The sequence below is a fragment of the Macrobrachium rosenbergii genome, chromosome 52 (genome assembly GCF_040412425.1).
Source record: "Macrobrachium rosenbergii isolate ZJJX-2024 chromosome 52, ASM4041242v1, whole genome shotgun sequence".
NCBI classification, from domain to species: domain Eukaryota; kingdom Metazoa; phylum Arthropoda; class Malacostraca; order Decapoda; family Palaemonidae; genus Macrobrachium; species Macrobrachium rosenbergii.
Genome location: NC_089792.1, coordinates 23,077,350 through 23,090,551, shown reverse-complemented (window position 1 = coordinate 23,090,551; position 13,202 = coordinate 23,077,350). Strand labels below are relative to the sequence as shown.

General features: G+C 37.5%; 1 protein-coding gene and 1 long non-coding RNA gene across 2 annotated transcripts in view; both read left to right on the top strand.

Moving 5' to 3' along the window:
* Positions 1–602, top strand: part of LOC136833752 (uncharacterized) — a 36,305-nt gene extending 35,703 nt beyond the window's left edge. The window contains exon 3 of the long non-coding RNA XR_010851578.1: positions 586–602. This is a non-coding gene — a long non-coding RNA (uncharacterized lncRNA). The remainder of the gene's footprint in view (positions 1–585) is intronic.
* An 812-nt stretch (positions 603–1,414) lies between these two features.
* The window catches only part of Top3alpha (topoisomerase 3-alpha), a 91,408-nt gene continuing 79,620 nt past the window's right edge, over positions 1,415–13,202 (top strand). The window contains exons 1-4 of the mRNA XM_067095973.1: positions 1,415–1,514; positions 8,362–8,482; positions 9,977–10,147; positions 11,243–11,418. Of these exons, the coding sequence (XP_066952074.1) occupies positions 8,452–8,482; positions 9,977–10,147; positions 11,243–11,418 (378 nt within the window). The 5' untranslated portion in view covers positions 1,415–1,514; positions 8,362–8,451. The remainder of the gene's footprint in view (positions 1,515–8,361; positions 8,483–9,976; positions 10,148–11,242; positions 11,419–13,202) is intronic.

Genomic DNA, 13,202 nt, shown 5'->3' with positions numbered 1-13,202 from the left:
AGGCATGAAATAATAAAAAAAGAAATAGAGAGTCCTAAATTTTATTTAGTTGAGATGTTCACCCAACATTTTCTACCTGAGTGGGATTCAAAATGCAATCATTTCATTTATATTTATCTTAGAAATAGTTTTTTTAATTTCTTTTAGTTCTGTGCATATTTAGATATTTTAAAGTATTTGCAGTCATAAAAGTAAAATGTTTAGGATGTTTTTTATGGTTAAATTTTAAACAAGTTTTGGTAATAAAAATGTTTAAGCAGTTTTTTTAAATGAAAAAGCATTTCTTTATAAGGCATAGTTTCCTCCAACTGATTGTTTGGAGACTTCTCTTTTTTGAAGATGTTCACAGAAATTGGTAAGAGACATTGGTAAGATAAGCAGATAAGAGGATTTATCTCCCTCCCACAGTGTAAAGGTGTTGATGTGTTTGTCTTACACTCTGGTATCTGTGTGGCTCAGAGAAAAATCAATTGAAAGGAATTTTTTTAGTATTTGTGTAAAAAATTTTGATTTTAAGTTCAGTCTCTCCATAAAGAATTATGAGAAATTAACTTTTTTTTTTTTTCAAATATTGCTCTGAAACAGTCAGAAGGATTCAGTGTAGAGACAATAAAAATATGAGTTTGATTTTAATTTGAATGGGGCAAGATGTCATATGGTAATGACATCATGATCAGTATCTTCTGAATTATGCTTTTCATCCAAGTTACAAAAACTGGCAGAGCTGTAATCCCTTGCAACCATTTGATGTTACCTAAAATAGCAAGACCTGCATTGATGGGATGGATCCCATAAAGGTATGAAATTTTTCATATAAGTTTTATGATAAAAGGAAGATTTTTCATAAATTATATATATATATATATATGTATATATGTATATAATATATATACAGTCAACCCCAGGTTTTTGCTGGTTTTGATGTCCCAACTCTCTTCATGGATGTTAGCTAAAATCTAAGAATACTTAAAACCCTCTAAAAATGCAAGAACAGCCTATTTTGATAGAATAAATATAAAAGAAAAATTAAAAATGCTTTTACCAGAGTATTTTAAAGTTTTATCAATTGCAAAAGTGCATTTAGTCATGAAAATGATATAAAAGACAGTAAATTTATATTTTCAGTGAAGAATATTTATTATAGACAACTTTTTCTCTTAATGTGTATTATGTTCCATAGAGAAAACCTGTTCTTGGTGGGTCCATAGTTTTGAGCCCGTGAATAGCAAAATCTTAGATATGATTGGATTTAGGATTAAAGTTCTTGTTTAAATTTTCTTATGTTAATTAAAACTATTGTGCAAATTTATCTTGAAGGAATGTCCCTTTTTCTGTCCATAATTGCTTATTTGAACTTTGTCTCTCTCAGATCTTAAAACTACTGACTTGAGCTGCAGGCAATGTTGATCATCCACCTTATCATATGGACAGATTGTGATTGAGAAGGTGAAAATTAGTAGTTTTGAAGTAATCAATGTTTGTAAAGCCATTAAGCCAACTCTGCAAGTTCAAAGGTAAGATTTAAAGCTTTGGACATTGAAAGTTTCAAACATTTCAACAACACTAAAAAGAATTATGATAGATACAAAATGCTCTGTTTTTAAAGTGGCCTTTTTTATTGAAATCAAATGAGTTCCTATTCAAATGTAGAGCCAAAGAAACTTCTCTGCACAATTTAATTGATATTCTACATTGGTTGGCTAATTATAGCTCACTAATTCAATCTTCCAAATTCTGATTTCCAGTAACAAAGTGACCAGTTTTAAATTTATGAAAATTAAAATCATTTGAATTAGAAAGAAGAGGATCATGGATTTAAGTCTAGAGTGAACTAAAATTTTAAAATTTCACCTATTTGATCTAGAGAGAGAGAAAGTCAATTTGACTTTCTCTTGCATTCAGATTGTATTTGATATATTTTCTTTTTTTCAAACCAAATGATTATACAGCAGTAAATCAAATGACAATTTTCAGTCCATAACTTTTAATATTTTATTTCTCAAACCATCATATATACTGGAGTGTGCTGAAAATTATCAATGTTTGAGATGGTAATTTTGATATTTTTTAATGCTGATCAAAATAGTGATTATGCTTGTAAAAATTGAAGTCATTGTTAGCCATGGAAAAAATGGATACAAATCCCATGTCTGATGAAGATTTTTAAAACTTTTCAGTATATATTGCACTGTTCATAATCCCACCTTAATTGAACTAATTTATCTTTTTCCAGTGGAAAAGAGAGAATGCCAACAGTCAAGTTTAGTAAATAACATAGTATAGTAAAAGACTATTTTTATATAAGTAACTTACCAAGTAATTACATATTAGTTCACTTTACACAGCAGCTTGAATTCAAAATTTCGTGGGTAACACTTTGCACATCTGTGTAGGTGACCAGTTCTGCCAACTAGTGGAATATTAGGAATGACTTTAGCAGATAACCTCAATCTGTTCCTGCCATGCTTTGGTGAACACCGAGTATAGGGCAGCTGTATTCATTATTTTCTGGATATATATCTGGATTTTGGTGGTGTACACATCCACTGGAATGCGTATTAGTAACCTTCATGAAATCTCAGGATGAGTTTTTTCCTTGTTTTTGTTATTGATTTCATTATCAGAACTTTTGTCTAAAAGTCTTTTGTTTACATTTAGGCTTGTGAGCCGCTGATAATAACTCTTCCCTTAGTAATCCTTGTATGTATTGCGCCATTCCTTTAGGCTAAATCTTTTGCATTCTGTTTTGTTTACCGGGTCTAGATTACTTTTAAGCCTTCTGTATAATTTTGCCTTGAAATTAATATTCAAATGGTGCTTTCCTGGCTTACACACCCAAGCTGCTGATATAATTGCTTTAAAAGTAATTCTTCAATGTTTCGTTGTTCTTTTAGGATAATCCATGCAAAACTTCATTTGCCTTGGCATTTTTTTGCCCTCAGATGTAATTCCTCTTACACGAGCAGCCTGATATAATATTGCCTAATATTAATTTTCAAATTGCATCTTACTGCCAATTATTTGCCTTTAAGTCTTGAATATTTTATATCTTGTGGGCTATTCCAGGCAAACTTTTTTTTTCTTTTACCTAGGCTACTTGCAAGCATCATGTGGTTTTGCCTAAAAGTAATTCTTGCATTGTTTTCCTTTAGTCCAAATTCCAGTGGGGTTTACAGGGCAAAGACTTTGCATTTTGTTTATAATTGCCTTAAAAGTAATTGTTGGATGTTTCGTCATTTCTTTAGGCCAAAGATTTGCATTTTATATTTGTTTACTGAACCTAGTAGACTTGCTAGCTGTCAGTAAATAATACTACCTTAACCCTCACATTTTCCCTTGCAGAGAATCGAAAGTATAAGGACAGAAAATAGTAAGGGGAGAAGGGTGCTTATTTCGCAGCTGTTAGATTTTATAGCAAGCTTCCTCTTGAGCTGAGGCAGTTTGAGGATTTGAAGTCTTTCAACGAACTTTAAACTTTTTTTGTTTATCAATGGAATATCACACAGGAATGTGGAACTTGCAGTGTGATGATGCATGCTCAGGGCAATACATCTGATGAATAAACGTTTAATTTTTGTAACAGAGGCCCTGCAAACACTTTGGAAGTGGTACAAGACCTAGATAAGTGCAACAAGTTATAACACTTTTTGTCAGGCTGAGAATCGGTCCCAGTATTTGCCTCGTCAGTATATTGTGTCGTGCTCGCTTGCTTCCTCAGTACATTTACGAAATTGTACCTTTTTTTCTGAGAAGTTCTCTCATTTCTCCTGTGCAAGGATAACACGCATCTAGGTTGATGTGCAGATCGTGCATGTTCCACACTTCCAGTAACCAGCAGCAGCCACTGGTGCCCATTTCAGCCTGAAGCCAGGCCATGATACAACTGCTAGATGGTGCCCACTAGCGCCATCTAGCATCTGGTACCAACTCGTGCAGTGAGCAGCCAAAGGCTCCCAAAAGCGCCGGAGCGCCCATGGGCGACTCCTACCATCTGGCGCCAACTTGTGCTTTGTGCAGCCAAGGCGCCCATAACGCCTGAAGTGCCCCATTGGGGAGGGGAGGGCAACTGTTGCAGTCAGCCATGAATGTACAAGGCTGACATACCCTTTTTCTCTCCTACTAGCCCTATGTGTTTATCCACTGGCTTCCTCACCTGGCTCCCTATTCCACTGGCTTCCTCACCTGGCTCCCTAACTTCCTTCCCATACCATCACCAGTATTATGTCTGGGTTAACAGAAAATTAACCTTGCAAATGAGTGTTGTGCAGTGGAGGAGGTGATGGCTGTCATACTCCCTAGACCTGGGAGGAGTCATACTGAAAGTCCAATGATTATCCCCGGTGGCCCCCTCTGTCAAACCTGTTGCTCCCCAGGTACAGACAGCCACTGAAAAGGCGTCTTGGTGGAAGTGTAGTAGAGGAGGTGGTTGCTCGTCCTGCTGACTCTCCTAGATGAAGGTCCCTGTCAAACTCCCTAAACCTGGGAGGAGGCATACTGGAAGTCCAAGGGAGGTCAGTGGGGTTTGCCCTTGGGTAGTCACCCCCTCAGTCGAATCTGGTACATTCCCAGGCATCAGCAAACAGCCACTGGAAAGGCGTCTTGAAGGATGTGTAGTGTTAGACAGCCACTGGAAAGGCGCGCCAGTTCTCCCATCAAATTGGCTCTTCAGCACCTGGTGCCATCATAGTAGTAGTGTCTGGCGCCAGTTCCTGTTCTCTCAGCCTTCCGACCCGACACCAGTTTCCAGGTGCTCAGTGCTCTCTTTGGTATCTGGCACCAACCTTCAGAGCTCCCATCATCTGGTCTCATGCGCCCGTCGCCAGCCTTCTAGTGTCTGGTGTCAATTCCTCTTTAGTACATGGCGACCGTCTTTGCTAAGAACACTGTTGTTCTTTCTTGAGGGCCAATCGGAGAATGCCTGGCTCCGGCTTTTCAAGTGGCCGGCACAAGTCTCCGATCAAGGCGCCAACTCTTCAGCATCAGACTCCCGCCTCTGAGTGCCATACAGACCGCTCAACAACAATTTGGCTCTCTTCAGTCGGTCCCACCTTTGCCTAGGGTTCAAGATGAGCCAATGTTGCTCCCTTTTTAGTGACAATTAGTGTCTCAGAGTCCTGTCATTTGCAGACAGGGACTTTTGTGTCCCAAATTTTGAGCTTGGTGAAGGAACCTCCCTCCTCTGGCATTTTTTCTTCATTCTCCAAGAAGTCTGTCAGGGAGTTGGAAGTTTGACTTTTGTTGAAAAGGGGAGCAAGACAAGTGTCTTTGGACTTAGCTCCCTCTGGTGCTTCGACGGAACAAGACCTCCTTGGAGATCTTGTCAAGATTTTGAAGGAAAAGGTTTTTTCTTGACTAGCAGCAGGAGCACAGGCTAAGAAGATAGAGGATTCCCAAGTGTTTACTGAGAGACATTGCCTCGGATTATCTCTTAGTCCTCTCCTGTATGGACAAGCACAGTTGAGAGGGGTTTTAGAGCTTTCCACTCTTTTTCTCTGGAATTTCAGGAAGAGAACTCTGGTACTCCTTCTCTACTGTGAGAGTGACACAGTCGCAATCTGCCTTGTTATTTTTGCCTACAGACCTCTATCACCTCTTCCTCAGAACACAGTCTCCATTGCAAGAGTCAGTTTCTTGGATGTCAGTCTCAACTCTTGAAATTTTCAGGCTTTCCGTCTGCCTAGAGAATCTCTGCTTGTTTCAGACAGTCCACAAATATTGCCCTTTTTCTTCTTTCTTGGAACATTAGTGGATGAGTCTACTGTTCTGGGTATACTCTGTCTTCCACCAAGATGTTAGTCAAGTTAGACAAACTTCATATGAGTCAGACCTGCAATGGTGGCTGTACATACATAGATGAAGTAGGGAACTCCCTTCTTCCTCCAAGCCTGGACCTAGTCTTCTGCTTTTCACCTTGGATCATGGTCAAGGAACCCATGGGTTAACCGGAAACTTTCTGTGTCGTGCTCCCCTGATGATGGATCCTTCTCACATTGTTAGAGAGCTGTAAGCATTTCTCTTGGGAGCTTCAGTGCTTCTTGACCTTAGTTTACACCTGGACTGCGGTTGTTCTCTCTAGATGAGATTACATTCCTAGCGTATGTACGTAGAGGAGAAAGGCTCGTTTTCTCGCTCATTTTCTCTCCAAGCAAGAGAACTTCTACTGTTAACAGATCGGATTCAGTTTCATTCAAGTCATCTAAAGTTCTTGTAGACAAACTGAGAGCAGGTACTTCCTTATGTCCCTTGGTCTGGTGGGAACTGTGGAATCCATGGGGCAGACCATCTATGTTCCTATTTGCCACCTCAAGGAACATTCAGAGCTTCAAATATCACCAGTACAAGGTTTTTCTGCTGGTCTTATTGCCTAAACTAGTGTGGTTGCAGAGGTCATTCTCCTAGCCCTGTCTTCCATTCTAAGTGGGCAGTCTCTGCCCCTCTTCTTGGAGACATCTGTGGCTCATTTTCAGATACCCCTTCTGTACCTGAAGCGATCTACATCTTTCGTACTCCATCAGGATGGGTATTGATTTATGCTTAACTAAGTGCTTAAACACAGGGGCCTGGCTTTTGACAACCTTATCTGGTCTTTGATGCATCCAAGTGAGGAAGGAATCTGGTTTTCTGGAGCCTGGATGTATTCTGAATGAGTCCTTGTTTGATCCCTAAGTTCCTCTTCTTGGCAACCTTATACAGAAGACACCCTTCTGAGTGACCTCTGGCTTCGACTAGGATGCATTAGTGAGATCCAAGTCATCGTTTAGAGAAGGTATTTTCACAGGGAGATGCTTTTCCTCTTTTACCCAGGGATTTTTAGCCAAACGAGGATATTTTCAAGCTCTAGATCCATCTCTTCTCCTTTAGGAAGTTAACAGACATCATTGACTGAAGAAGAGAGAATCATCTGTCAAGTTACAGCTCTCGGGTTTTTACTTGAACAGAATGGGACTAAGATCACACCCTGAAAGGGCTTGTTTTTTTAATGCTTAAGGAAACATTTTGCCTTTTAAGTGAAAGTCAAGGACATCAGAGCAGCCTCTTCCTCCTTAGGCTTCAGGCTCATTTGTCCTTTACTTCGATTCTACTTAGTACTACTGGAATTATATTCGTCCTCCGTGTCTCTACTTCCATTCCACATAGCCCTACTGGAAGTATAGTTGTCCTCCACGTCTCGCTTTCATTGCAAGTGATCCCGATCATCTAGCTCGTTTGTCGCCTAGTTCACTGGGCGACAGCTACAGTCTGGCATCAGCTGTTGTCTTGTGCCAGCTATGGAGCTTCCAGAGCCATGAGCATCTGGCTCATCTGGCTCCTAGCTCGCCTGGCGCCAGCTCCCACAAGTGCCCACTAGCTCCCACGTACACTTGCTAGCTTCCACGGGTGCCCGCTGACTCCCACGGGTGCCCGCTAGTTCCCACAAGTGCCTGCTAATTACCACGGGTGCCTGCTAGCTATCATGGGTGCCCATTAGCTCCCAAGCGTGCCTGCCAATCCCGAGCTCTTAGCTCAACTGGTGCTCAGCGCTTCTGGCGCCAGCTACAGCCTGACACCAGATCATTCTCCGAGTGTTCAAGCCCTCTCCAGCACTGTGGTAGAATAGGGAGGTCTCTATCCTTTTGGAGTGTTTCAGAGGACCATCCTCTACATATGGTGATATGGCAAGATCCGTTTCATTCACTGACTAGAACATATTGCCCTCATGGACTTCTAACTTAGGACACACTCAGAAATAAGAGAGCAGTTTGCCCTCTTGTAAGTAAAGCTAAAGATGTCATGGTAGCCTCTACCTCTTTAGCTTGCATACATTTTATGCCTCATACATCCATTCTGCCTTCAAACTACTGGGAATGTAATCATTCTTCGTGTCTCACTATTTTTAATGGAAGTTAAACAGTGTTGAATCTTTCAGTGCCTTGAGACTACTTTAAGTGACTGGCATGGTATCACGGCAGGAAGCGTAAGATTGTTTTTTCCTGCTGTCTCTTCACCTTGTAATAAGGTGTCGAGCTTTTTGCGGAGCCAGGGGGTACATTGTACCTGAAGCACCCACCACTCAGTGGATGGGTTGTGGTTTTATCTAAGTGTAGGTGACAGTGTTGTCTGTATATATTTAGGAAAAATGTAAATTATCATCAGTTTGTAAGAAAAATGTAACTTATCTTCTCAGTGCTGTATTGGATGATGTCCTTAATTTGATATAAATGATTTTGTGTAGGTGGTTATATTTAATATTTATATACCAACCAGTGTTTTTGTTATTTAAACGTTCAAAAATTGTTAGTGTCTCTGGTTTAAAATTGCTCTATGTAAATGTATTATCATCCCCAAGATATTAATAATGCAGTGTCAAAACTATATTTTCAGAGCAAAGTTTTCAGAGATCACCTTCCAGTCTGTACACCGTGCCTTACAAAAACTTAGCTCAACCTGATGAAAGACAAAGCATAGCTGTAGATGTTAAGTAGTGAACTGGATCTTCGCATTGGTAATAAAATTAATATTTTTTTAAGTACAGGTTAGCCTCTTTAGTTTGGAATCTATAATTGGCAACTCCTGTGGTTTAGCACCTTTTTTTTGGTCAGAATTGCTATTTTTGTCACTTTTGAGTGGCAAACTTTCATATTTGGCATCTTATTCTTTATTTTCTAAATCTTGCACCAGTATTTTAATTGTGAAGTACAGTACATGAAAAGGGAAAACAACAAAGTTGAAATAGCATTTCTTTGTGCACTTCGGTATTTACTGAAATTCACTTGAGAAGACCGTACCAACATATTACTTTGCATCTGTTGTGTTCATGGGTAATTTCAGTTAGCTTTACCTCTTCAGAAAGGTCATAGTATTGCAAGATTGTACATAATACTGGTGTGTATATGCTGTCAAGTGCCTTCTTGTAATCAACAGACAGGATGGGCCAATGATAACAGAAGGAAAAGAAAGAGAAAGCTGGGCTGAATAGTTTTGTTAGGTTAGAAATAAGAGATTTGATGAAGGAGACCTAAATGAAGTCATGGTTTTTGAGATGGAATCAGTAATAAAGAAACTTGAGAGATGGAATCACTGCAGAGTTGATTTTAATTGAAACTGGGATGACCTTCTTATGCAAACTAGATTTCAATACAGAATATGAAATGAGGAAACAAATATTGATGATTCTGAACTGGAAGTCATAGCAAAGACATTAAAGAAAGGTAACCTGACTGAATGTGGTAACTATTGAGGTATTCAACTTGAGTCAGTTGTAATGAAAATATTCATTATGCTTTTTTTCAGTAGGCTAGAGTTAGAAATTAATAAATGCTAAGTGATGAACAAGCTGGTTTTAGGAAAGGCAAGAATTGCACAGATTAGATATTTGTATTAAGACATTGTACAGCAGTGTTTGGAATTTTAAAATTCCCTTCTAATGGCTTTTGTTGATATAGTAGTAACGTTGCAAATTGTTTAAATTTTGACCCCATTGAGGCCAGATACATTTAAGGAAACCTTTTGAACTACTATATATATGGTATGTTTTTAGGATACTGTATTATAATTCTGATTTCTGAAAAATGATTAATGATAAGGCCTTTGGTATATAAGCTCCAAACTTACTGAGGTTTCAGGGTGTTGTTGAATACAGAAACATTGAGAATTCTGCAACACAATGGTTATTTCATGTGTTTTATTTTGTATTTGTAAACAGTTGATAAATTAAAAATAGGGGAAATGTTTTCAATTAGTTGATGCAGATGGGAATCATATCTTTATACCAAAGAAACTTATGCAGATGTATTGTTTGTTCATAAATAGTAAACCAGTTGAATGTTTGGAGAAAAACAATTTTTTATATAGGCTACTAGACTTTTTTAGGACAATTTATTTCTATAAGAATTAGTCCATTTTTATGATGTGGAGATGGGGAATAAATATTAGAACAAGTTTAACATATTCTTGATACACTTGTGAGTTTATAGTTTGAAAATTGTGATTTTTGCAGGTGCTGCTTTTACCAGGTTTCAAACTTTAAGGCTGCGAAGAGTGTTTCCTGAAGCATTAGCAGACACATTGATCAGTTATGGATCTTGTCAGTTTCCAACCCTAGGATTTGTTGTTGAGCGTTATAAGGCCATTGAACAATTTATTCCTGAAAAATTCTGGAAAATAAAAGGTAATTCATTACTTCATGTTTATTTTTTATGCATAAAATATTTAACAGTTCTGTTCTCAACTCAGGACATTTGACATAGGTCAGATAATTTTCTTCTGTTCATGTTGACAAATTCATTGATTTCTGTGACACTGCTTTAAATAATCAGTATTTTCTGTTGTTTTTTTAGAATTTATTTAATTATTCACACTTATTTTTATTCAGAGCACTAAAAAAGAAACACATTTAACAATTTGTCTCTCCATAATAAATAAATTATTGACGTAGATAGCCTTATGGTGTAGCTGTAAGTTCTCAAGAAATTGCACAAAAGGTCTAAACAAATTGAGATTTAAACATATTAGCATAATGGATGCAGTACACCATACAAGGAAAAAGAGGACAGTATTAATGAATTTTAAATTAAAAGGTATAAAACTGAGAAGAAAGGCCAGATTTAAGTAAAGTGAAATAATTTATTTGACGACACGCATTATTTACATTTATTGTTTTTCATTATGCGCTAGATTCCAAACATTTGTGTCCCTGTATAAAAGAAAGAAAATGGCAGTCAGTGGTAAACCTTCACATCTGAGTATGGGCCCCTGCAGGTTCTGGCACCACTATATATACAATTCATAAAAATTAAGAACCAGGTTTCAATGGTTGGCAATGCTGAGGAGTCAGAAAGAAGTGTTTGGATCATGTATTGCATTTTTCAGTTCATCTTAAGGTGTTTTGTAAATATCCATAATTTCAAGAGAGAAATTATGAAAACATCTTGCCATATGCATAAGAACCATTGATAGTAATATAGTACAAGAATTCCAAATTTAAGTAGTATGGTATGTAGGAATATTTTTATTTGTACAGTGATGAAAATGTAGGTATGCTTTTGAAGTTTTTGTTGCTGCTCAGTATGGATAAAAGGAATTTGGAGAGCTCAAAATATACCAGGACTGAAGGCATTTGTTGGTAGTTGGTCTTTTAATTAGATAATAGTGAAAATATAAGGAAAGATGTTTTGTTTTTTATATCCAGAGATTTGTGGAATAGCCAAATAACGGGTGTTAATTTATGTTACTAAAGATATGCTCATTTGTTTTTCTTTTCAAGTCACACATAATGGAGATGAAGGAACAATAGACTTCCACTGGAAGAGGGTGAGACTGTTTGATGAACTGGCTTGTGCCGTCCTTTTTGAGCAATGTCAAGATGACCCACAAGCAACTGTCACTAATGTGACAACAAAGAACAAGAGCAAGTGGAGGCCATTACCTCTTGACACTGTTGTAAGTATAATTTGTTACTAGCAGATCCTCGCTATCGCTTGTGTTTGCTAGTTTCCATATCTACCATACCCATACCCATGCCCATATCTGTTATACCCATACCCATATCTGTTACCTACCCGTACCCATATCTATACTATACCCATACTTGTACCAATACCCATACCCACATCCTTACCATATTACCTATCCGTACCCATATCTATACTATACCCATACTTGTACCAATACCCATACCCACATCCTTACCATACCCATAACTTTACCCTTACCCATACCTATATCCATTCCATACCTATACCCATACCATAACATTCCCATACCCATACCATAACATTCCCATACCCATATGCACACCATACCCATACCCATACCCATGTGCATACCATACCCACACCATACCCATACCCACAGCAAAATTAACCCTACTATTAATAGTTAGCAAAAGTCTACAAGCAGCACCAGCCCCATTTACCTTCCAGTCATATACAAACAACTGACCATATCTTGGTGTAGGTGCAGGAGCAGCCGTTGATGGGTTTTGAATCAGTGCTGATGCCATTGGCTGTTCCAGACCATCACCAGTAGTGCCTGCTGTTGTTCTAGAATTACCTGCTGAGTCCATTTCTAAATGAAAATAACAAAACTCAGCCGTTGGGTCACTTAATGTTGAAAATTTCTGGACAGTTATTAAAATATTCTTGAAAAACATCTTCACAACTCCAGGATCCTTTGAAGCAGGCTTTAGCTCCTGAAGCATTCCTGGAGAAATGCCCATTGGATTATAATGTCTTAAATTCTTAAAGACTCCAGAATCCTGTGAAGTCATCTTCAGCTCCAAAATGGATTCCTGTCAGACCCACTTCCCTCAGGGAAGAAATCCAGAATTTATCTTCGGAATCATTTCATCCACCTCTTGGAGAAATGCCCATTGGAATATATGTCTTCTTTAATCTTAAAAAACTCCATTTGTATAACAGGAGTAGTATTTACTGTGATCCTCATAATGCAGGTGGTTCATAGTTATCACATGAGGTTAATTAAAAATTTCATAAATTCCAAAGGTCAAGCAATTTATATTTTGATTTGAAAAACCTGTACATTACTTTTATAAAAAAAAAATGATATCCTTACAAATCTATAAACATTATGTTAATAGTACTCAATCTCAACTCATTTCATCATAAAACAAGGAAGAGGGAAGGGGGAGGGGGAGGGAAGAGGAATGGGAAAGCAGTGAAATGTTGAAACAGGCAGGTGTAAGCATTTTAGTATAAGGGGTACAAGGTATTTGGCAGTTATAAGCATTTTTAGAAGAGATTTTTGCATTTCTGCTGTAGGTTCTGGAACTTGTCCATATATATATATATATATATATATATATATATATATATATATATATATATATATATATATATATATATATATATATATATATATATATATATATATATATATATATATATATATATATATATATATATATATATATATATATAGGTATTCCCCTACTTACGATGGGGTTAGCTTCCAAAAACCCATCGTTTGTTGAAAAAATCGTAACTTTCGAATATGGCCTAGCCTACACTAGAGTAATCAGTACCATCTATACATATATGGTAGTCTAGCCTACACTACACAGTATACTTTATACATATATGGTATAGTAATTATTAGTGTCAGCTAATTCTGCAGGTTCGATGCAGACTGACATGATAAGCCAGTATTAAGAAATTGAATAACAAACAAGGCCTGGCCTGCACTTTAGTATATCATATACGGTA